General features: G+C 42.2%; 1 protein-coding gene across 20 annotated transcripts in view; it reads right to left on the bottom strand.

Annotated features, from left to right (window-relative positions):
• Positions 1-23,553, bottom strand: part of CACNA1C (calcium voltage-gated channel subunit alpha1 C) — a 490,018-nt gene that overhangs the window by 50,650 nt on the left and 415,815 nt on the right. For 9 of the 20 annotated variants that reach the window (XM_082047666.1, XM_082047657.1, XM_082047664.1 and 6 more), the window contains one exon: positions 8,353-8,436. In XM_082047666.1, coding sequence (XP_081903792.1) covers positions 8,353-8,436 — 84 coding nt within the window. Of the gene's footprint in view, positions 1-8,352; positions 8,437-9,059; positions 9,144-23,553 lie in introns of all 20 variants that reach the window. The other 11 variants (XM_082047656.1, XM_082047660.1, XM_082047675.1 and 8 more) reach the window with 3 other exon arrangements.

Here is a 23,553-nt window from a genome sequence, read left to right on the forward strand (position 1 = left end):
TTGTAAAAATAATTCACAGTCAAATAAGAAATCAAGATTCCCTCTCTAAAAGCCTTAAAACCCAACAGGGTTTTGAGTACGTGAAAGTCTGCACTAATTAAAAGCCTGATCCACTCCTCAGTGCAGTCATTGAGATATCATGCCTCAGCATTTTGAAGACAACTCTAACCATTTTCACTCAGAAGGACTCCAGACAGGTTTGTGCATCAAGTCTTAACAGCTATAGGGCTAACTTGCCTTTTACTGCTTTTACAATTAGGATTTAAGGATTTGTTCTCCTGGAGTCTTCATATTCCATTTCTCATATTTTAATTGACTAGTATGTGTGTGGCTATATTTATCCAGTAGGGCAAATTTATTTTTATGCTGCTCTTAAATCCCCACATCAAAATACATTCTGATTATTCCATGCACCTGGAATAATGTCAGAAGCCAAGTATAACAAGTAGTTTTGTGGAAACCACAATATAGGGGTATTTCCTCAAAACTGAGCAGTATGAAGAGTCTTTCAAACTAGTTTTCCCCATGGAAACTACATTCTTTTTTCTTATGGTGCTAATACTGCTGGTCATCAGTAACAGCTGAAATACTCAGGTAAACTGAGGAAGGAGTCATTTGCATTCACCATTCTCTTTTCTGCAAAACATATATTTTTTTCTATTTGCCCATATTTGGTATAGTTTTCCTTACAGAAAAATTTGTGCAGTTACCAAAATCACCTCTTTGAATGGGCAAATCATATTGTGAACTCTGGAAATGCATTCAGAATATCATCATCTTTAAGCCAAAAGAGAGAAAAAAAGAGGCCCCGTCTTCCTGACAAAAATATACGTAAATAAAACCAAAATAATGCTGTTCAAACATGGTTGTGGTCGGATAGTCTTACCGTACTTCTTTCTCACCAACACAGAGAAAAAACATGCCCTAGAATTGTTGATTAAGCATAAGAGGTGATAAAATTCGAATTGATCTAAGCCTCATTTCAGGAAGAGTTCAGAGTAGCCCACCAAAGTAAAAATAAAGCACTGTGAACTGGCATTTGCCATTGTTAAAGCTCACAACCATGCTTCAACGTGGCTTCCTACGTATAGAAGCTGAGGTCACCATGGTGTGTTAGCTGGATTATTCTAACGATAAAAACACCACTGGATATTAAAAAAAAACCCAAAACAACAAAAAACCCCACGAACTACAAATAAATCCACCCCCCTCCATATATTTTATCAGCATTTTTTTCAAAAAAGAAAACGAGTCATATATACATACATATACACACACACAGGGATAGCTCAGGACTACATACAACTTCTAGGATGGCAGCAGTAAGGATATGACAACACAAGATGTCAAAAGAAGCCACTGTGCTTCTCCAGCCCTTTGCTACATAATTTGGAGGCCTCTGCTACCCAGATGGCGTTTGAGAAAGAGAGAGAGAGAAGGGGAGAGGTAAGGAGATGTTTTCTGCCTCTTCCAGAAGGTTTAGGTAAATGAACTTGAAAGTTCTAGCAATTGCAAAGATTTGTTTCCAGTGGCAGCTGATGGCCAAAATCTGAGCAGCAAAGGGCATGGAAGCGGAGAGAACCAGACAGGGAGAGACAGAAAGACAGACAGACAGACGCAGCGACAGAGATGAATGCCAGTCCCAACTGAGGTGTGGGCTAAGATGTATGTCGTCCTTCCACTGATCCTTGCTCCCATGGCGGGGGGGTGTGTGTACAGGGCTGTGTCGCAGGGCCCGACCACTCCAGTCCTTGCACAGGCAAAATGCCCCTGGGGGCAATTCTGCCTGAACAAGGACTGCAGGATTTAAGCCACTGGTTCTCTGCCTTCAGACACATTGATTGAGGGTGAAAATGAACTTGTGAGGTTAAGTGTGGCTGGAGACAAGGGAGAGGAAAGCAAGGGAGAAAAGGAAGAAAGGGAGGGGGTGGGTTAAAAGGGAGAAGTGCAGGAGAAGGTGAGAGGGAGACTTGAGTATAGGCTGTCAGATATTTCAAAGAATGGGAGCAGGAGCCCATGACAAATCATATGAAGCTTCTTGACACCAAAAGCAAGATGACTGTAAGGAAAGGCCCCATGCGCCTGGTTTAAGCCTGAGTTACTTAACTTGAGAAATAAAAAAAGACTAAAGGAGAAATCACTGCACAGGTCTCCAAGTATTCTTGGGAGCTGAATGCTTTGGTATCTCTCTGGCCTTCCTGAACTTACTTAGGAATCAACCAAACTGCAACCCTCTGCTGACTTCCTACTGGAGTTTGGAAAACTTTTCAGAAGTGCAAGATATAAAGTACTCGGCTTTCCTGAGTATCTGATAGACAAACACCAAACCACTACACAGCAGGCTGGAGTACAACAGACCTGACCAACCTTTTATAGTGGAAGGAATGCAGCAAGATGGGTTTTGGGCCTCCCCTGACCTTCTTCATAGGAGTGCTACTTCCTGAAGCACCTAGGTATCCCAGAGGCTACCGTGGGTCAGATCACATGCAATGCTGTACTTTCCTTTTTTCTCCTCCTGTTACCTCTCCCATTAAAAAACCCTCACCATTTCCATCAACCCTTGGACCAGTCACAACACTCACTCTTAGAAAAACATATACTGCAACAACACAAGGGCAACTTATTCAGGGAAATATTCCATTATTTCAAAAAAGCCTGCAAGTCATCAGTTCTCTGTCCCTGATAGCTGACATCATGTATCCATGCACACACCCCTGGCTTGTCACATCTGCTGTATCGTGTTGCATACCTGTCACAGGTACCTCCTCCTCTTCTTTACCTCCTGCAGTGTTCACAGACACATTCAGACACACAAGTACAGTCACTGAGTAGAACAGGTGGGATGGATACCATCCAGATGGTTTTGCTCAGTCATCCTCATGCACTCCCAGACACAGCTGATGAACACAGGGGTACCCGCACATGCAGACACACTCAGAGGCACCAGCAGGATCCCTCGTCAGGCTCACAAGTAGGTGTAAACCCACCCTCCCTGACATCCTTTCTAGACAGACAGAATCAAACACATGACATCCCCACTGTCACTGGTACCTACACCGGTGCTCTGCAGACACACATGCTCCCACCTGAGCCTGTCTCCATCACCCTCACACATCTGCCCACTGCAGCTGGATGGGGCCAACCTTCCAGCTGGCCAACTGCTCCAGCTGAGCAGGCACTGCTGTGAGCATCACTTTGGTGGCAAAGACTCAGCCACAGTGAATCCTTAGTCTTACACTGGGAAAGACTGAAGGAAAAAAGGATCCTGGGGACCAGAGAGGTGTCAGCTTTTCTCTCCGACTGAGAGGAAGGATGTTACATTAGCAGCTTTCCCAGTGACTCAGGATCTGACCATTTTCCTTTTGTCACTTTGGGCACTGTAGCACAGAGACCGAATTGAACTTGATTTCTCCCTTTGATACAGCACAACAAATAGTCATGAACAACTTTATTTTCCTGGAGGAGGGGACAGCAGGCTGTCAGTCACCTTCACAGTGCTCAACTCCAGGTTGTGTCTGCTGATGTGGAAAGGAAGGAAATGCAAGCCTGTGCCTGGGGCTGCTTCTGGGTTGGTATATTCCAAATTTGTTGGCTTTTGTTAAACTCCTATAACATTTTATTTACTATTATTATTATAGATAGTAATAATTTTTGCCAACTTGATTTTTTTCCTAATGAACTTAAAGTGTCTTGTAAACACTAATGACAATACTTTCTTAATGTAGGGAATAATAATAACCTCCAATATACTGATGGGGAGACTGAGCTATAGGGATCTAGTGAAAATCCAAGGAATACAAAACACAGGCCCTACCTCTCAGGCCCCATGTATTACAGAGTCTTTTCTCTTATTCCCCAAGAGTCATTCTTGGTCTTAGCACTTAAATAGAATTGACACATGGTAGATGTGGTGTCTGCCTTGGAAATTCTTTTTTTCAATAAAATGTTTTCCCATCCCTCTTTAGTTACTTAAGAAGTGGCTTAACAGTAACCCAAAAGAGGAACATTGAATATTTCCAGAAAATTTTGAAAAAACCCTTCATTTTGTGGCTAGGAAGCTAGTTTTGTAACACTTACTGAGAAACAAATCTCTGAAAATTCAGACTGAAAGCAAGGGGATTGAAAAGTAAATTTGGCAGAAACTGTGCCACTCTCTGAAGTTCTCAATCCCTCAGGATTTTAAACTGCCCTGTGCCCCTTGCACTTGTTCAGGGGTGTGAGATTCATGTCCATGTGTCTGTGGAGATGGCCGGGGGGACCTGCGAGATGTTCCCAAGTTACAGTAAGCAAGTGGAACGAATGTGATGCAATTGGATTTATCAATTGCTGTATCTCAGCACCATGGAGGTGTTTTAAGTGGAGGTTTCCCAAAGGACTCAGAAATGCTGAAAGCAACCTGGAGGCCCACCGCATGAGTACATGCCTTCTCACTACTTTTGAATGCACAGCGATGCTAACAAAAATATGCTGAGCTTGACATGCAAGTGTCCACTCACCCACAGGCATGCAGATGAACATGCCCGCATACAGGAAACTCTCAGATATAAACACCCACCCATAAGCAGCTCAAACTTGCACAGTAAAGTACCCACATTGGCTCAGAAAACTTGTTCATAGACTCAGTTACATGCACAACAACCCATGTGTCTCCATCAACAACCATTCACAACACAGATATGTATGAAATATGTATGTGCCCATACACACTCTCTTTCCTCCACACAGGGATTCATGTCCCGTAGATTTGTAGCCCATATGCAAGTATCCAAACATGTTCAAGAACATATACTACAACCAATGGAGCGCACACACAAAAGCCCACCCATACACGCTCACATCTATCTTAACGAAGGTTTTGGTCTGGGAAATTCCTTTCCAAGAAACAAAAATAATTGTCCAAAGGAAAAAAACAGAGCATGAGGAACTGCACAAATGAATGCAAGCACATACCTACATGCACACAGTGGAGCCTGTCAGTCAGGGTTCCCACCACAACTATGGCTATTGCAGCTCAGCACTTGCTGAGTGTGCTTCCCCTGAGTGCTGGCATCTGGTGAACCTCACAGAGATTTCAGGCTTACATGTCTATGGCCACATGTCCAATTAACCTGTGCCAGGTGTCTCCAGCTTCCCTAATTGACCACAATGACAACTGTCCCTTAGCCCCAAGAGCAGCACCTTCTAAGACCCTACCACAAATGTTCTTCAGCTTCTAAGGAGTTGGGCAGAAACATCTTACCTGCACCTGACCAGGCTAAACATCTCCAAGTATTGGAGTTTATTGGCATTTTAGGGTTTATTTCTTCTTTCTTTTTCAGACTTCAGGTCTCTTGGAACAAGACAAGACAGTGTACAGAAACACAAGGCAGGGTTTGCTCAAACCCACAAACAGCAAGAAAGCAACAATCTCCTGAGGAGAAAGGGAGAAGTGTATCTGACAAACTGCCTCACACTGCTTGGTAAGGTGACAACTGTCCATCCAAGATGGGCTGCTATTTCCAAAGCCCATCTGCTACAGATGTAATGTATCAAGTGCTGCTAGCAGGAAGGGAATCTGACAGGACAAACCAACATACAAAACATTCTCTTATTCAATAAGGGTTATAAGTGCAAAGGGATTTCAGAACATTTCAGAACAAACTCCATTCATAGCTGCTGCTCATTTACGAGTGCATCAAAAGATTGTGCAAGTTTTTAGTAACAAACATTAGGAAACTAGTAGCAAAGGACTTGCCTAGATAAAAAGAGAAGATTTAAACATGCCAGGTAACAAAAAGATGTGTGCAGAAATCTGTAAAAACTGTATAGAAGGAAAGGATTCTTTAGAGGAAACAGCGGGACCATCACAAAATGCTGTTCATAACCCTGACTAAAAGAGTCAGGGTTGCTCCTGCTGCCTCCTCAACTAAGACAGGTGATGGCTGTTTGGGCAGAGGCAAGCCCTCATTTTTCATAGACTTCTGCAACCAAAAACTGGCTTCTGGGCCTTGGCCAACACAAACTTGAATTTAGACAGGGAATGGAAAGGAGAGGGAGCCTTGTCAGTGGTAATTAAACACGCCAGTATGGATAACCCTGGAGACTGAAGATCTAAACACAGCACAATTAACAGCAGCGTGACCTTCTCGACAACATGCTGAGAACGAATGCGATTTATCCTGCTTAAATTTAGCATCTGAGAGCTGGGTGTCTAGACAAACCTAACAAACCTAGACACTCTCCGGTCACTGGATGGGCACCTCCAAAGAGCAATTCATTTCCCCTGTCAGAGATGTGCACAGAGAGGCATCAGTTGGTACGGGGAGGAATTTGTTTCTTTCCACTAAGAGGAAGCCTGGGTGACTATCTGTCTTCCTCTTAGATGACTAAAGTTAATAAGATGTATATCAAAGTGTCTTAAACCATGATGTAAAAAGTTCTTTAATTTAAAGGAAACTACTGTAAATTTCTTCAAAAGGATCCATTAGATTTTCCCCTCCAGTACAGGGTTTCTGACTATGATAGACCTCCATATATTTATCAAAACTCAAGAATTTCTCTCCTTTCTGCTTGAAAGACTTTTGTATGGATTCAAACACATCAGTCAGAAAAGTCTTGTTGATGTTTAGTGTAATTCACCTCCAGTTAACTGTACTTATTTCCTCAATTACCATGTACAGTTCTACCTCTAAGGAGGGGCATTTAACTTTTTCACAATCTGAAGGCTATTGCCAGGTTCCCCATTTGGTTTTCTTCTGACAAGGGTGGCATAAAGAAAGGTTTTCACTTCATTCTTTAAAATTATCAACTTCAGCCTGCTGATCACTGTAGCCTTGCTCTACAAAGTCAGCTCAATCCGAATATCTCTCTAGTAAAAGTGTAACCAAAATGGTTTACCAAATTCTAGGGTAAATTCTAGCAAACATTTTTTTTGTGTCCAGAAAGCAGGACATTCAAGAGATGTAAAACAAAAGTTCATTTTTGGTTAGAAACTATTTTTTATTCTCTCAAAAACCAAAGAAAATGGGCTAGTATAAAATATTTCATTTATTCTAAATTAAAATATTGCAACATGGATGAATGTCCCTGTTTCAGAATTTTTTTTAAAAAAGAAGGAGAAATTAAAATAGAAATGTGATATGAAAATGTTTTGTTTAGAAAGTTCAAAGTAAGGCATTTTGATTTTTTTCAAAATATTGCCTACATTTTTTCCTAAACACAGCACGGAGTGAAAACTATGCTGTCACTTTTCTGCTTGCAATGGATTGCCTCTACAGTACAGAACAATACCAAGCTGGAATGTTTATTGAATAGCCACATAATTTTCCAAATTCATTATTCATGTGCTCTTTGTTAACATATTTACAGCAGTTTTCTTTCAATCTTTCTGTTTTCTTGGTCTCACTAAGCTGCATTTTGTAGTGCAATTTTTGGCCATGCTCAGAAACTCAGTGGGTCCTTTGTAGTCTTTCTTTTGGGAATCCGTGTGCTTCCTGCCTGTCCTTTGGCTCTTTATCCTGTAATTCTATATCCATACACCTCTAAAAAAAGACAGAGGAAAAAGTTTGTCTGAAGTGATTTATTCCTTGAACACCAGCTGCTCATTTCAGTCTCGGTGGCTCATTCGATCCTTTACCTGTCTGCTGAGATGGGCACCAGTGGGGCCAATCAATGTCAATTGTGCTGGTGGGATTTGTAAGATAGAGCAACCTTGGTCGCAAACCCAAAAAACTGGGTTGAAACTCTGGCGCTTTGTTTTTCTTGGGGCTTTTTGGTTTGTTTTCATTTGATCTACATATTTTTTTTTTTTTTTCAAATTAGAAGCTAAACATTAGGAGCAGGTTCCTCTAAACAGAGATGATTTGGTCTTTATATCTTTTGGAGGAAGCCTGAGTGAGGAGGCACAGGGAGGATTCCTGGTTTGGTTCCCGCAGTTCCACCTCGAAAGAACTGACCTTTAGATCTCTGTGTGGTGGAGAGTACTGAACTGCCATGGGAAGCAAAGCATAACACTGGGTAGGCCAAAGTGCTGGCCTGGAACTATTCTAGCAGCTTCCCATGGTACAAATAGCCTTTTCACTTACACTCCACATTTCCCATCACTTTTCCTGCTATACAGTTTAATTCATGCCAGGCGGATTATGAAGGGAAGAAAATGATGCAACAGTCAAAAAGTCCTTTAAGTCGTTCCAAAAATTAGAATAAAAAGAAAACAAAACAAATCAAAAGAGAGAACTTCAAAACTAAATGAAAAGCTCTGAAAACAAACTCAAAAGAAAGGAGGAAAGGGGAGGCGGGGGGGAAAAAAAGAACCCGGGAAAGACAAATGAATGTTAGAGCAGGCACGATCATGGACAGACGCCAGCTACTTACGTTCACCTCGGTGATTGCTATATCAACAATGCTACCCACAACAATCAAGGCGTCAAATGTATTCCATGCATCACAGAAATAGTGCTGCATGTGGCAGAGAAGCCAAGGAAAGAGAGAGAGAGAAAGGAAGAGAAAGAAAGAATGAGAGAGAGGAGGGAGAGAGAGAGTGAAAGGGAGAAAAGAGGGAAAAAAGTAAAAAGTAAAATAAAATAAAACAAAAAATCAAAACAAAACAAAACAAAGCATGAAAGAGGGAGAGAAGAGGAAAAAAATAAGAAAAGAAAGAGGTTACGTGGGCATATTAAATAGTCTCTTACCACTCTACAGTATTGGTTGCTCAAAACCTCTGTAACGTTTCACATGATGGAGGGTATCAACAAAAGCCTGGTTAGTCAAAAAGTTACACTCAAGCATGTCTACCTTTTGGAGGGAAAAAAAGCACACACACCCCAAACTCTGTGCGCTTTCACCAGTCACAGCCTTGGGGCGAGCTATGACAAGTGAAAAAGAAGGAGGCATTTCCCCCCCTCCTTTTTTTTTCCCTGGGAGAAGGAGAAGGACGACGGCAAGTTCAATAAAAGCATGACTAAAGGGAAAAAAATCAGAAAAAAAAAAAAGAAAGAGAGAGAAAGAAAGTGAGAAAGAGAGAAGGAACAGCAGAGGAGGAGGAGGTGGTGGTATCCTGGGGAGGGTAGAGTAATACTCACATTAGTTTCACTGAGAATGACGTCTATAATGCTGCCAATTACGATGAGGAAGTCAAAAACATTCCAAGGATCACTAAAGTAACCCTACATAAGGAAGGGGCAGGCAGGATGGGGATTAAAAAGGAATGTTAGACAGACAAAAACAGTTCAAAATTACCATTAGAATTACTGCCCTGATACCTCAAGGGGTTTTCCTCTTAAGTCTGCTTGTTGTGTCTCAAGCTGTAGCCTAGTCCTGGGATCCCTGACGTGTGTGAGCAGACCCTACCCAGCTAATATGGTCCCAGAGCAGCCAGACCTCCCCTCTGACTCTGGGATGGGGGGTGAAGAGAAGGATCACTCTGAGTGTGGCTACTCACAGGAGTAGGGGCTTCCAGGACAAGCTCCTCCAGACATCTCCAATTCCTAGCAACACAGCACCCTTCCCCACTTAGCTTAGATTTGGCTGGGGGAAGGGTTCTCTCAAAAAACTGCTGTGCTTCTGTTGGTGTGGATATCAACACTCCAGTCCATGTACCAGATGTAATGTTCTGTGCTGGTGCTGGGAACAGCTGGCTGCTGCATCACGATAGAGCAGAGGGCACAGTCAAACTGTGGATGTGCTATTTAAACCTCACTGGTTGTCACCTTTATCCTTACCCAGTCACAATGAGTATTACAACAGTCAGCAGCCTAAGAGGTTCTATTACTAATGCCTTAGCTCCTGTCTTAAAACTACAGAGCAGGACTGGCGTGTTTGTTACTCTGAAAGCACGACTGCACTGCAAAATGAATGTATGAATGTAGCATGTGCTGGTGCTTCCCACCAAGAAGGGGTAAGAATGAGAGTGAAGTTGGCTTTAGCATGTGCTCAGGGAGAGGCGTGTTGCTCACTTATGCTAAAGATTGCGCCATAGCATCACTGCCACACCAGCTGTCTAGGACAAGCTATGGTAGATCCACTAGCATGTGCTAAACTCATACCTTCACTTTGCTGTGCAGAATTACTTCGGGGGCAATCTCAAACATCTCATTGTCCTCAGCAGGGCTCAGGAGATGCTAATCAATACTGCCTGCTGTCCCCATCCTGCATGATTTTTGGCTGGATGGGCTGTAAGTATACAGGACCCTTTTGGAGAAAGTCCCATTCAGCCCAGGAGGTGAGCTTCCGTATGTAAACTTCCTGCCCAAGTCAATATCATGAGTAAAGAACTTATGTTGGCTCATGGAACACTGGTGCCAACCTCTTCCCCTTGTTCTGCAGTCCTAAAAGGAGGCGAGCATACGAAATTCTCTGTACTCCTTTTATGTGTTTGGTTTTGTGAGCATGGGCTAATCTGACCTCCTTGTTTCCCAGCTGCAACATGTCTCCAGTGAGACTGAACCCAAGTTGCAATGTGACTGCTATTCTTAGCCAGAGAGTCAGGTCATGGGTAAAGTGTGAGTCTGTGTTCCCAGGCAGTGCTGCAGAAAGCGAAAAGAAGAAAAGAAAAAAAAATAAATTAAAATCCCAGCACTGGCACTGCACAAGCCAGGCTTGGGAACCTGAAATACTGTGGGTTCAGCCATCACATGGAGCAGGCACTGGTAAAAAGTGTCTTTCTAAATGCTGAAACACTGCCTCCAGAATGCTTAGAGACTCACAGTTATAAACTGCATTATGTTTGGGGCAGATTAAAAAAAAAGAGATGAAGCAGACAAAGCCACTGTCTAGCTGGTTCCACACCAGTGAAGGGAGCTGGTGAAGTGGACTTCAAAATCTTCTTCTCAAAAGTAGAAAAAACCCCAACCTTTATTCTGCAGCCTGAAATAGGCAACTCTTAGCAGATCTACACTGGGAGGAAAAATAATCTCATAGCTACACAATTAGCTACAACAGGGAGGAAGGAAACAGGAGCAAAAGCAAATTCAGAGAATATTATTATTCAGCGTCCAGCCTAGAAAATACACAGCAAATATTAGAATGAATTCAGTGGTGATGTCCAGCGTTAGCAACCAGATGGACCTGGAATAAAACTGTAATTAGACTTCACCAAGAGGAAGGGGAGGGAGAGAACAGCAGATTAAATTGTAGAGGCAAACACATTTTGAATAAATAAAGGACAGACACAGATCATACAGAGTTGCAAAAAGTGCCTTTGCAGCCTGATGCGACCTTGGCAGAGAGTACACTCGCAGGACCAAAGAGAACAGAGTAGAAGATGACAGACCCAATCCTCCTGCCCCGGTTCATGTGCACAGTCCTGCTGAAGGCAATGGCACTGCTCACATGCCAGATGAACACATGCATTCAATAGCATGGCTATCTTCCATTTCCTTTTCAAATTGCATAGTTTAGGAACTATTAAGGATTTTAGTAGGAACCCAAACAAGCCTCCAAGAAAACACCAAAAAAGGAGTTTGCTTTTGGGCAGCTGTAAGGGTAAAGATGCAAAAAAATGTTGTTCAGGTTTTGCCCATGAAAATTATGACTATTTTTAAATCTCTGATGATGGATAGGCGGTTGTTTACTATGATTGGCATCATACTGCAAGAATGTTTTTGGTGTAACCAAATTCACAATTTCTTTTTACTGAGCAACTCCAGACATAGAGCCCAAAGTTATTACTGTTGGTAAAATAGCATTTGCTTTTGGTACAAAATCCAGGTGAAAACTGAAGCCAGTGAATTAAACTTTGCTCCCCATTGCAGTAATGCAACCTCACTGGAAGCAAGGACACTGCACTGACACAGTTGACACATCTCAGGAGAGACTTAGGCCTGGAAAGAAAAGGACCCTTTTTCATCGCTATCACAAATTGCTGCTTTGGACCTTTGTGACACCACAGCATATCTGGAGTCACTCTTCTAACTTCTGGGGAGTTGCTTGGCTCTGCTGAGTCTCATCAGCCAGCTCCTTGCTTGAAAGTCATGGGTTGGCCTGCTCCGGGATCACAGAAAGAGTGTCATCATGGTACGTTATTGTGTGGCTGTAAGGTGGACTCAGAGGGCTCTTCTCTTCCTCCAGTACCTCTTAGATGAGTGAGAGAGAGGAAGCATGGATATGAATGCAGTTTTACTCAACCCCACATCCAATATGCCAGTGTTGGATTAAGGAAACACATGAATTTAAAAACCTTCCTTTCCTCCTCACCTGCTCCCTCTGTCTTTCAAACAGAAGGGTGAAAAACAGGAAGATATTATTCACAGTAAGTGAGCTCAAAGAGAACAGAGAACATGAATGCTTCATTTGTGTGAGAGGTAATGGAATCCTTCCTTAAAAAGCCACCCTCCTTAGAGACATTTACCTACAAACACCCATGTTGTCACTAAGCTTTGGATCAGACCTCATAATCTTGTCAGGAGTTATGAGTACATACTGGGAGTGAACTACACCCCTTGGGGACTCGTCTCTGGCGACCTCAAGTACCTCTTCAAGCCACATTCCTCACTGGAGTGTACCAGGGTGGCTAATGAAAGACAAGCTGAATGAAGGAAGGGCCTTCACTCTAATAAAGAGGTTGTATTTCCAAACTATTTTTCCCACCAGAAAGTTCTGTATGCTTTTCCCAAGGGGGTGGAGGTCTGACTGGAAATGAATTGATGGCACTGTTTGTTTTTTCAGTACAGGAATTTAGAGTGTAATACCATATTTTACCCTTAAAGGGAGACGTTTGACCCTGATTCAGCTGTATAACTACGTGTCACATAATGGCAGCCTCAGGGGCTTACTGGGGAATGGTAGTCACCCTCTCTTGTGGGATGTCTTTGGAGATCCATGAAGCTTTTGGGGAGAAAGGAGGACAGAAAGAGACCAGGAGGATTGGACTGAATATTCAAGAAGCATGAAATAGTCCCACCATTAGAGCACATTTTTTCCCCATTTTTTTATTTCCCCAAAGGTAGCAAAGGATAGTGTATCATCACATGATCAATAAGTTAATGAAAGGCTGAGCATAAATATGCAGTAGCTGACTGGAATGGAATCTCATTTGTTCAGGGGAGCAGACACTGTAGCATTTCAGAATGAGTAAATGCCAATAATTTGTAGGTTTCCTAGTTGTTGAGATTAATTATAAAAGAAGCCGGGGTTTGTTTTGATACCCATGGAGCCACTGAAACCCCTGGGGAACATTTCTTTTAGTTTTTGTGAATATAAGATCCTAAAAGCAGCATCTAAGAAGCCTCGTTAACAGCAAGGAAAATTGTCTGAGCTCAGAGTTACCTGGGGCCCACAGTAAGAATGTGTGGTGGCTGGAGAGCTATGGATCTGTGCTGAAGCACAGAAATCCTCAGCGGAAGGGTGTTGTTGAGTCATGGTACCAGCTGGGTTTTGAGCATCCAGCCCTGTGGGAGCTGCAGGGTCACTTGTGTGTTGCTTGGGGTGCAGTTATTTATCTGCTTAGTCCCAGGTTTTCATTTTTAGCTCTTATGAAGTAGCTGGCAAAAATTACAAACTCATCTGAGAGAAAAGCCTCTACAGAGAAGAGCACAGCAAGGGTCAAGGCTATTAAGTGGGTGGGATATGAATGTCGATTAGATGGCCTCCAGTAGAAGACGCTGCAATGTCATAGGAGGGAAGGGAAAGACATGCATGCACACATGTATGTATGTATGTGTGAATACAGAAATGATGCATCAAGGAGGAGAAAATAAGACATATAGATAACTACACAGTCTAAAAGGAAAGCAAACTACAGAAGAACCTTGCTAGCACTTATCTGAAATAAACCTGCATGTCAAAACAACAAAAAAGAAGCACCAACCTTCATCAGCTGGAAAGAGTACATAGGAAGAAGTGAAAGGAGCTGATACTCTGATATTCAGTGTGATTTCTTAGCAAAAATTGCCTGCTGATTGTAAAGGGCACCAAAGCAGATTTTGTTGGGGATTTGCAAAATGAGATGAGCTACTAGTGTGGTTGATGGTTGCTTAGTATGTGAATTCACTTCTGAAAATGCTGCAGGCTATTTGGAGCTGTGAGAGTCAGTTCTCAGACTTTTTTAAAAGAGGCTTTCCCTGAAAGTATTTTTGCGAAAGGGACAGTTTCATTGGAAAACAGTGTTGAATAAAATGACATTTACACAGTACTGTGACTCTTAGCATACCTTCTCACAGCAGATTTAAACGATTTTCCTGTATCCTGAGCAACCTTACAAAGCTACAATAGTTCCTGACACCAAATGTAGATTTGTATCAGATGCAAATTCTGTTATGCTAAGATATCATTTAGCCATAACAGCAATCAGGGAAATTAGCAGACCCTAACAGAGAAGGAATAAAGTGGAGGATGCAGCTGCTTGGAGCTCCTGACAGGCTGCAGGAAAACAGCATCTATTTGCATACTATCTATCAGCTCTCATCCATTGATGGATTAATTCTGAGACACAGACTCCCTGCAGTTCACCTACCAGTCTCTGTAATGAGTCACTGCTGCATGGAATTGTATAAGGCTCCCCTGTCCTCTGTCACATCTTTCTGCAGACTGGGAGTGAGCAGAGGAGCTTTTCAGCTCCCCAGACTGTTCCGAAAGGTCTGGTCACTTCCAAAGAAGGCTCCCACCTCTCTTTGCTTGTTCCATAAGAAAACAAGACAAATTTATAGAACAAGTTAGGTGCTCAATAACTTTGATGTTTTCCTTTACCATCTCTCACTCTGCTTCATGCTCCCTCTCACAATGAGGATGTTGGTGAAAGCAGAGTGGTGTCCCTTGGGGTCTGAGGACCTAACTGGAACATGCTGGACACTCTGCTTGACAGAAACAAAGGAACTGGAGGACTTTAATGGCTCTGTGATTTGGAAAAAACACCCCAAATATTTATTTCTAGGTCACTGATACAAAACTCAGGTAGCTTGATAACCGAGGTTAAAAGTGACAACCTTCTGATTATTGTTTGAGATCCTGTAGGTCCTAAAGCAAACTACAGGTCTCACCTGTGCTTCTAGTGGACAAATACCTCCATCACAGGAAAAAAGAGGAAAAAAGAAAACCACTGCCTGAACCAATGTCCTCAAGCCAATATTTGATTGACTTAAACATTTACAGAGAATGGAACTATGTAACCTTTTGTGTCACAACAGACCCTTTCTTACGCTCTTCACACCCACTGATACTAGACAATGTCCAGGAGACAAACCTAGAAAAGTCTTCATCACACCTGTTCTGTGAACTGAGAATTCCCATTCCCACATCTTGCAACCAGAACTGTGTTTTCCAGATTGTCTTGTGAGCCCTTCCATACCTACCTACATGGTGGTGCAGTTATTTTACACCTTGCTGTATTTCATTTACTGTATAGTGGCTGGTAGTCCACAAGCGCTCAGCCATGTGGAAAGCTCAAAGTGCAATGTTATGGTCCCAGGTCCTCCAAAGACTGGGAAAGAGGCATGGAAAGGCAATGTGGAAGCATTTATTGTGGAAGAATTTATTCTGGAAGCATCTCTTAGGGGTGGCAAAGATTGTGTTTCATAGTAACACACTGAGAAGGCCTGAGGAAATTATAAGAGTAAAACATGCTGAAACTGGATGATTTGACTAGCTGACCCTGGTGTCATTTTTGGCCTGGATTGCTCTTAGCTGCCTTTGAAGGGAGGTTAATGCCTGAGGCCTCCTTGACAGAAGTGCATGAAAATGGAGGCAGAGTAACAGAAAGTTCTCTTATATGCTGTCCACCTAGAAAAATAAGATAAACATTTCTTACTTTCCTACATGTATGTCGTGGCAAAGTGATACTCTGTGAGGAGTTTGCCCCTTTTTGTCATGAGCAGTAATTACTTTGCAATCATTTAAAAATTACTGCCCTGTGGTCAGAAACCAGACTTGTTCTCAGCAAAGAGAAACAAAATCAACACCAGTTTTACCAAAAAAACTGAAAAGTGAATGTGATAGTTTGCAATGTCTGAACAGATAATTTATCAGAAAATGCATTCTGTGAGAATTCTGCTGTCAGATTCCATTAGGAAGAAGCTGTAAATGCTCAAAGACTTGCAAGGTCTAGAAAAAGCAGGTCTTGATGAGAGCCAACAAATAACTCTTGAAGGCAATAAACCAAACCAGCAAGATAAAACAGTTCTATGAAAGGAGCAAAAGGATGGGTTTTGCTGTTAAGGATTTTACAGTTCGGTAAGCAGAAATATTGGGTTGGACTAGATGACCTCCAGAGGTCCCTTCCAACTCCAACCATTCTGTGAAATGCAGAAAACAGAAGTTTCCAAGGGCCTACAAAAGCCAGATGCATGATAGAGAAATCATTTCTCTTAGACCTCAGCCAGGTGACCATTTGGCTGTGGAAATGTTCTTTCCTAACATAATGAACAGCCCTTAAAAGGGGTTGTATCACAGTCTCTTATCTGGTATCATTCTTATGTGAACAGAAGATTCACATCTGTGTAAACTTTTGACCCTTTAAAATAACCTCACATGAAGTGCTAGAGGATTGGGATTTTTCTTCTGAGAGTGAGAGCAAGTCACTTTTCCCTGGAACTGTTCCCTTTGCAGGCTGCTGCTGACGCTGTCGGTGCCATTGCGAATGAGACCCCAGTTCACCATCCCACTGGGCTTTTAACACTGTGTGAATAATTTTCCGTATTAAATAATTAAGTGTAATAGCTAATACAGTACTTCCCACACTGTTGCATTGTGCAGTCATATAATTATTTTTGATCATTTATAACGACATTAAAACCCCCAAGTGCCAGACTGAAAATAAATCTGTCACAATGTTGCAGTAATATGCAAATTCTCTGGTTACGTTTGCTGTCAAGGAACAGGTCCTCTCTCATTCAAGCTCTTATACAGCTTCTTTAATAGTTTTTTCTGTGTACTGAATTCCCTATTGATCCTTCAGGAAGCTGTAGGATTGCATAGCTCTGGCTGATCAGTGTTAGAAATTTCACACATTCTATATAGTAATTAGATGATCTGTTTGTGTGCAGAAAATGGCTGGTCTCGTCCTCCAGGAAAGAGAACATCCTGCATTTAAACAACAAATGTAACACGTGAAGAAGCAGATCAAACAAGCCTTTTTGTCCCTCACAAATTTCTTCCACTGCAATATGAAAGGACAAGTTTTTTCATGAAGAGGGAAGTTTGTTCTGTATACTCATTTCATTCTTGGCCTCCTTTTGGGGGATACCAACAAAGGAACTGGTCAAGAACCACTCTGTTCATGCCTTTCTGCAACATACATTTTCCATGAGGAAATGGGAAAGAGACCAGTAGACTTTGTAGAGTATGTCAACCAGTGTTCAGAAGGAAGACACTGATGTTTCCTGACCCAGATTCAACTAGAGGTATGAGCTAAGATTTACTGCAAAGTTCCATTTCTCATCATCTGTCTAGTTTCTTCTGTCACATTCACCTACCAAATGTTTTTCACACTGCATGACTTGTTTACATGGAGTCACGCCTATGCCATCTCAGAATATAAGCATATGCACAATAAGAAAACTTTAGTCTGGCACTACTTTCTTCTCCTTCAAAGTGTCAGGAACGGCCAGACTTCCCCTCCCACGCACGCTCAGGAACTGGTGAGGAGCTCAGTGAAATCTAGAAGTATCAAAGAGGATTCCCCATACTTTCACATAACAGAGAAGGCAGTTATTCACTTGCTGACTCCTCATTTGTGGAAATTGCTGCTAAATCAACCTCATCCCTGAGAGTTCTGTTGCAAAATTTCTTTTGCTGTACTAATTGGAAGATCAATTGCATGAGTCTCTGCATATCAGGTGTACTGTTTAACTTCATGGGCCAGCACTCAAGAACACCAGGATGTGGTTCCTCTTCCCTTCAATGTTGCTGCCTTGTAACACGTCAGCAGCAGAGACTCCTGACTAGTTTTAGTTGCAGGCCTGGAATATCATACCAGCTGCTTTGAGCCTAGGCTAGTGAGATGTCATTCCATGTTCTATGAGAAAGTCTCAAGGCCGAGCTGCTGTGAGAGTGCTGTGGCACAGACCATGCTGCAAGAGCTTCAGTTACTTTCTTAGCCTCTCTGTTCTCTTCTTTCTCTTAGATGTACAAGGAGACAGAAATTCCGTCTGGCAAGCAGCATCCAGGGGCAAGCCTACTTGATGCCTCTCTGTTCTAACCCACTGATGGTTATAAAGGACGGGAATGACCTTATTGTTTATGTCCAGAATAATTATCCCAAGTATTTCTTCATGTCAAAGTCACCTAAATATGCTACTCTGATACAGAGTACTTCTAATATTTACTTCTGCAGAAAGGCCTTAGAAAAGATGCTCATTCTTCCTCCTAGACCTGTGGATGTGAAAAACCATATGGTCAAATCTCTACATGACATGCATGCTATGCAATATGCATGAAACACCTGGGAGGCAGGTAGTCAGAGTAAAGAGAAAGCAGAGGCGTCATTAATGAGGGATTAAAGTTGTTTTTTTTCCCTTTTCTGGTGTATTTCCAAAACCGTTGAGCCTGATTCAGCAGTTCCTTGAGAGCCTTGAACTGCCTGCACCCATACAGCACAGTGTCTGGTCGTGTGCTACAGAGATGGCAGGGATTTCTGATCAGATGGCTGCTGGGCTTTTTGGAGCAGCTGAGATTAATTCCAGCTGGGCTACTGACTGTACAGAAGATCTAGAGGAATATTCAATGCACTCAGACATCACCCAGAAAAAATTTGGAGTGAAAAAGGGAAGCAATTCTGCAGAAACACGCTGAAGCATTTTGCAACAGGGCTGAAATTAATCCGCAGAAGTAGGAAAATACATTGCACTTAACTTTTATTGCAAATTATTCTGATGAGACAGTACACAGGGAAGCTCTGTGACTGAGATACTGATGTGTTTGTGTATGGCGACCTGGGATGTCTGCCAGGGAACTTAAATAAAGTGAAGAAGCACAAAAATATGTTAATTAGTTTAAAAGCTATCAGTTTTAATGTTCTAAAAATCCCTTTCCATGTTTACTTTTCCTTTCAGTTCTGTTTCTGTTTTTCTTTTCCTTGCATCATTTTTTGTCCAATCATTTCTTCATTTTATTAATACTTTCCTCTTTCAGGGTCTTCAGTTTATTTATTTTTTTTCTTTCTGCTTTTAAGGGCATTCTGTCTGTTCTCACTCTTCATTATCTGGGTGTGGTTTTCTTCCCCTTCAGGTTTCGTTTCTCTCTTTTCCCCCCAGACATTGTTCTTCCAGTTTTTTAGTTCTCTTTCATTTTTCAGTTCACACACTTTCTTCCCTGACTATTTGTAGTTCTCTCCATGATCACTATCTTTTACCCTACAACAAGCAGAATTCAATCTTCCTTTTTGTAGGATGAGGTATTTATTTTTCCCCACCCACGGAATCTGAAGCATATTAACTTTCTCACACCACTTTTTCACTTGTTCCAACCAAAGGCAGGGTGGTGGGTGGAAACAGCCCTTCCTTTTGCACTGGACAACTCAGACAGCAAATGCGCCATGTGAAGGTGCTATCCCTCCAAAACAGAAAGGGTTAATACTGAAGCTGAGGAAACAGGTGACTACTTAGGTTATGAACCTGCCAAAACCAGCAGAGAACATCTGCAAAGTAAGAGCCATATGACAATGACAATTGTGTGGCATCCATGAGATGGAGGCAGCTGCCTGCACCATGGGCTCGTGTATACATTTAAACAACCTGAACTACTAATTTATACCACTATACTTCATCCCAGACCATATGATTTTAACTAAATATGATTCCTGTGTCTGTTGGATGGACCTGAAGCGTTTTTCAGTGCTGAGCAAAAGACCACTCGATTGTAACCAGTTTTCCTGACATTTTTGTATCAGTGCAGAGTGTCTTTGCTTTCTCTGTATAAGTTGGAGAAATAAAACAATGTGATGAATGATGCTAGGACAGAACGTAACCTACGTGAGTATTTCTATAGGTACTAGAATGAAGAAGTGCAAAAAACATTAGATTTCCAAGATTAACCAGCCTTGTTTCTGTGGTTCAAGGGGATACATTGGACATAAATTTCAGTTGATGAAAATGCTGGAACCAAGCATCTATTCCTGACAAAGGAGTGACAATTCTGGTTGTGGTGAGAAACAAGAATGCAAGTAGTATGAAGCAGCCAGTGTGACTTAAGGAGAGACTGCTCACAGATCTGTTTATAGGCATAAATGTACTGGAAATGGAGTAGTAAAAAAGGGAGAAAAATGAATGAGTCATTTTGCAGGTTTGAGAAGAGATATCAGTGCATCAAATGCATGATAAATGCTGGCTGAGAGGAGCTTAAAGAGGAATAAAGAAGGGCAAGCATATTACAGGGGAAAGAAACACAAAGGATGTGTAGATCCATCAGCAAATGGAGACTAAGAAATAACCATGGGTGACAGTCATGACTTCCATTACTCACAGGGTCACAGCTCTTCCTGGGATCACATGGGATTATATGCCTTGTACTGAATGTGAGACTTGTTTGAAACAGTGCACAGAAGCCTGAACTCTGCCACATGAAAATGACATTAAGGAATGGCAAGAATTCAGAGTAAAGTAGCAGTCACAAAGGAGGGACTGAACTAACTATCTGAGGCAGGACAGATGGTGTTGTTACAGTCTGCTTTACAAGTAACAGCCAAAAACACCCAGGAAAGAAAGTTGCTGACAGTGTTTGGTGAATGGGATAGACCTGTGATCCATAGTCCCTCTGACAGTCATAATTCCATGGAGGGAGTCCCCAAGATTCCCTTTCCACATGCAGACCTGGATTTGAGAAAATATATGAACATGTGCTTTACTTTATCCATGGGAGTAGTTCCACTGATATGCCCTCCCTAGACTGAGATGGTGAGGACAGCGGTAGAAAATTCTTAGCTCTCGGATTACTAGTCCTTTCCTAGCTAATGAGAGGAGAGATGCAATGTTTCCTGAAAGAAAAAGGAGATGTGGTTCATCAGTAAAACAGCATATTCCAGGGAGCTGTAAAGATTTGAAATTCCTGGAGGAATATCCGTACCCACATTAGCACATACACTGACAGATGGTGCAGTTTCATACAAATAGGAATTTGAAGTCATTGTCTTTGAATTGAAAAGATAAACCTTCGGCAGGTTTTGTAGAGCAGCTGGTCCTTCATGGACTGGTGCTTGTGGGGATTTATTCTTTAAGAAGCTACAACAGTGGTAGCTGTGAGCATCCCAGACAGCACAGGACCTCTCATTCCCTTTAGTAGTTTTCTCTGGAAAAAGCATGAAGCAGCAGCTGCTTTCTTCATGCAGGAACTGGAAACAAGCTCACCAGACTGGCTGGAGAATTTATAAAATTAGAAAAACAAAGCAGCAAAAGGCCTTGGCTCAACAGCGTTACTTTTAGACTCTTTGAAGTGACTAGTCTTGAATCAGTTTATGAGCACCAGCCAAGACAAACACTAAGGTCCATATGGGGGTTTTGCTTCAGAGCAGCACATTAATACTCAGTAAGGAGATGCAGGGCATGTAGTGGATGTTTTCTTTATCAGCAGTCCTAATCATCCTGAATCTCTCTTGCTCATTGTTAGCATACCCTTCTGTCAAGGCTGCATCAGATATAGATGAGCTATCTTACACAGTGCTTGCATTTCTCCTGCAAAAAAACTGGGATAACTGATCCTTTCCTTCAGAAAATGTATCACACAGAAATTCAGAGGCTCTTGGAGGCTGGCCTTGTCCCTGGCATGCACTATACCAGCAGCAGCTGCTCCAGCTAACACACACCCCTCTTCTCTATAGACTCCCTGGAGACTAAACAAACCAAAACAGAAGATGGCCAATAAAAAGGACAGGTATAAAAAGGGACTTGCTGACTAGAGCAACCAATCTCAACAGTAACAGTATGTTTAGTTATTCAAGTCCTTGTCTTTCTAACCCTCTTCACATACTTTCTGTAAATGTTAGGAGATGAGCCCTGACTCATACTTGCCTCCTTATTCCTACAGCTATCCTTTCAATGAGTAAATCCTTGCTCTTACCACAAGAACTAGTTGCAGAGCTGGATTATCTGTGCCGATTCTTTGCAGTCAGGCACATATATGATCGTACTTAATGTCTGTGCAACTGACTGTGTTTGTCTTTTTTCACCTTTACTAGCAAGACTAGCAAATAAGAAGGACATGTCTCCTCACAGAAGAGGAGTGAAGAAACAAAAACTGGATACAGTAAAAAAATCTATTTGGTCAGAGGCTGCCACCTTTTCTGTTGTTATGTGTTTAATACATAGGTAGCATTGTAGCGTATTACATTGCTTCATACAATAGTGATTGCCACACCACTGCCTGCAGGAAGAACTCTGCATATTAGGAACTCCTCCCAAAGCTGTTCTGCATGGGTACATCCCTGCGATGACTTCTGTAAGAAGCTGGGGTGATAACAGCTCTGAGTACCTCAGGGACCTTTCTCAGTTCCCTTAGCAATTCTCTCTGGCAAAGGTATGAATAAACAGCAGCTTGTTTCACCTGGCACAGATGGAGAAAACCGTGATTCCCTTTTGCTGCTGCAGACCATTCATTCCAAGGTGCCTTTAGGAAGCGACTCTGCAAGGGAGAGCTCTGTGGCAGCCGCTTCAGAGTCACAAGTCAGTGACTGCACTGCTTGCTGCAGATGAAGGTTAGCTGCAGCACCCACTGCTGGGTTAAACACCACCAAACTGGAGAAAACAGAGAGGATTTTGCCAGTTTCAGTTCTGTGTTCAGTTCTGTTCTGCCACATTCTCCTAGGGCTGGTGGCTAAGGTAAGGACAAGACACCTTCAGCTACCCAAGTTTCCTGCTTTCTTGTTGTCATTCATAAGGCTTACAGCTCCCTCATTTTAGGGTACTCTTCAGATAGAAAAGAGTGATGTTTGGGCACAAATTCAAAATGAGACAAAGCAACTAAAACAAAGGCTGGCTTATGTTTTCTTGTTCAGGAAATGGCAGACAAATCTGCCTTCAGCAGAGATCTCATGAGCATTTAAGCTTGCCATTTCACATCTGGGAAACACTAATATCACCCAGCATCTCATTTCTTTGTCTGGGGGACTTGGTGGTTGTGCTGTAGTGATGTTCACCCAGGTGACAAAGAAATCCTTTTTGACTTTTCCAGCTGATGTTCCTGAGGACAATTTCCATCTGCAAATATAGTGTGTTTTCATACCTTGAGTGACAGGAGGACACAAGGTCTTGCCAAGCAGAGGGTTGAGGTAACAACTTGCTCCATGCCAGGAGACTCCCACATTAGAAGATGTTCTGGGCAAGTTCAGTTTCAATCCCAATGTGCAACCTAAAGAGACACAAATTGTGCCCCCAGCATTGGTCCACATCAGTCCAAATGGTCATTTGGGAGAGGTGGTTTCCTTCTCTGGAGAGCAGGTTGAGTCAATATGGAGCAGAGAATGAAGACTGTAGGCCACATCCTTGTACTGAACAGCCAATGGCAAGTTACACAAGAAATTCTGATGTTTCTAAATTCGAGTCACTGAAGTGAATATACTGATGGAGGCAAGTCTTTTTGCTGTATTAGTTGTTTTCACAAGTTCATTCCTGTTTTCCTTCCCTGTAAATCCAGTGGTTTCTATTTATTTATTTATTT

This window comes from Streptopelia decaocto (genome assembly GCF_964273445.1).
Source record: "Streptopelia decaocto genome assembly, chromosome: 1".
In the NCBI taxonomy this organism is placed as follows: domain Eukaryota; kingdom Metazoa; phylum Chordata; class Aves; order Columbiformes; family Columbidae; genus Streptopelia; species Streptopelia decaocto.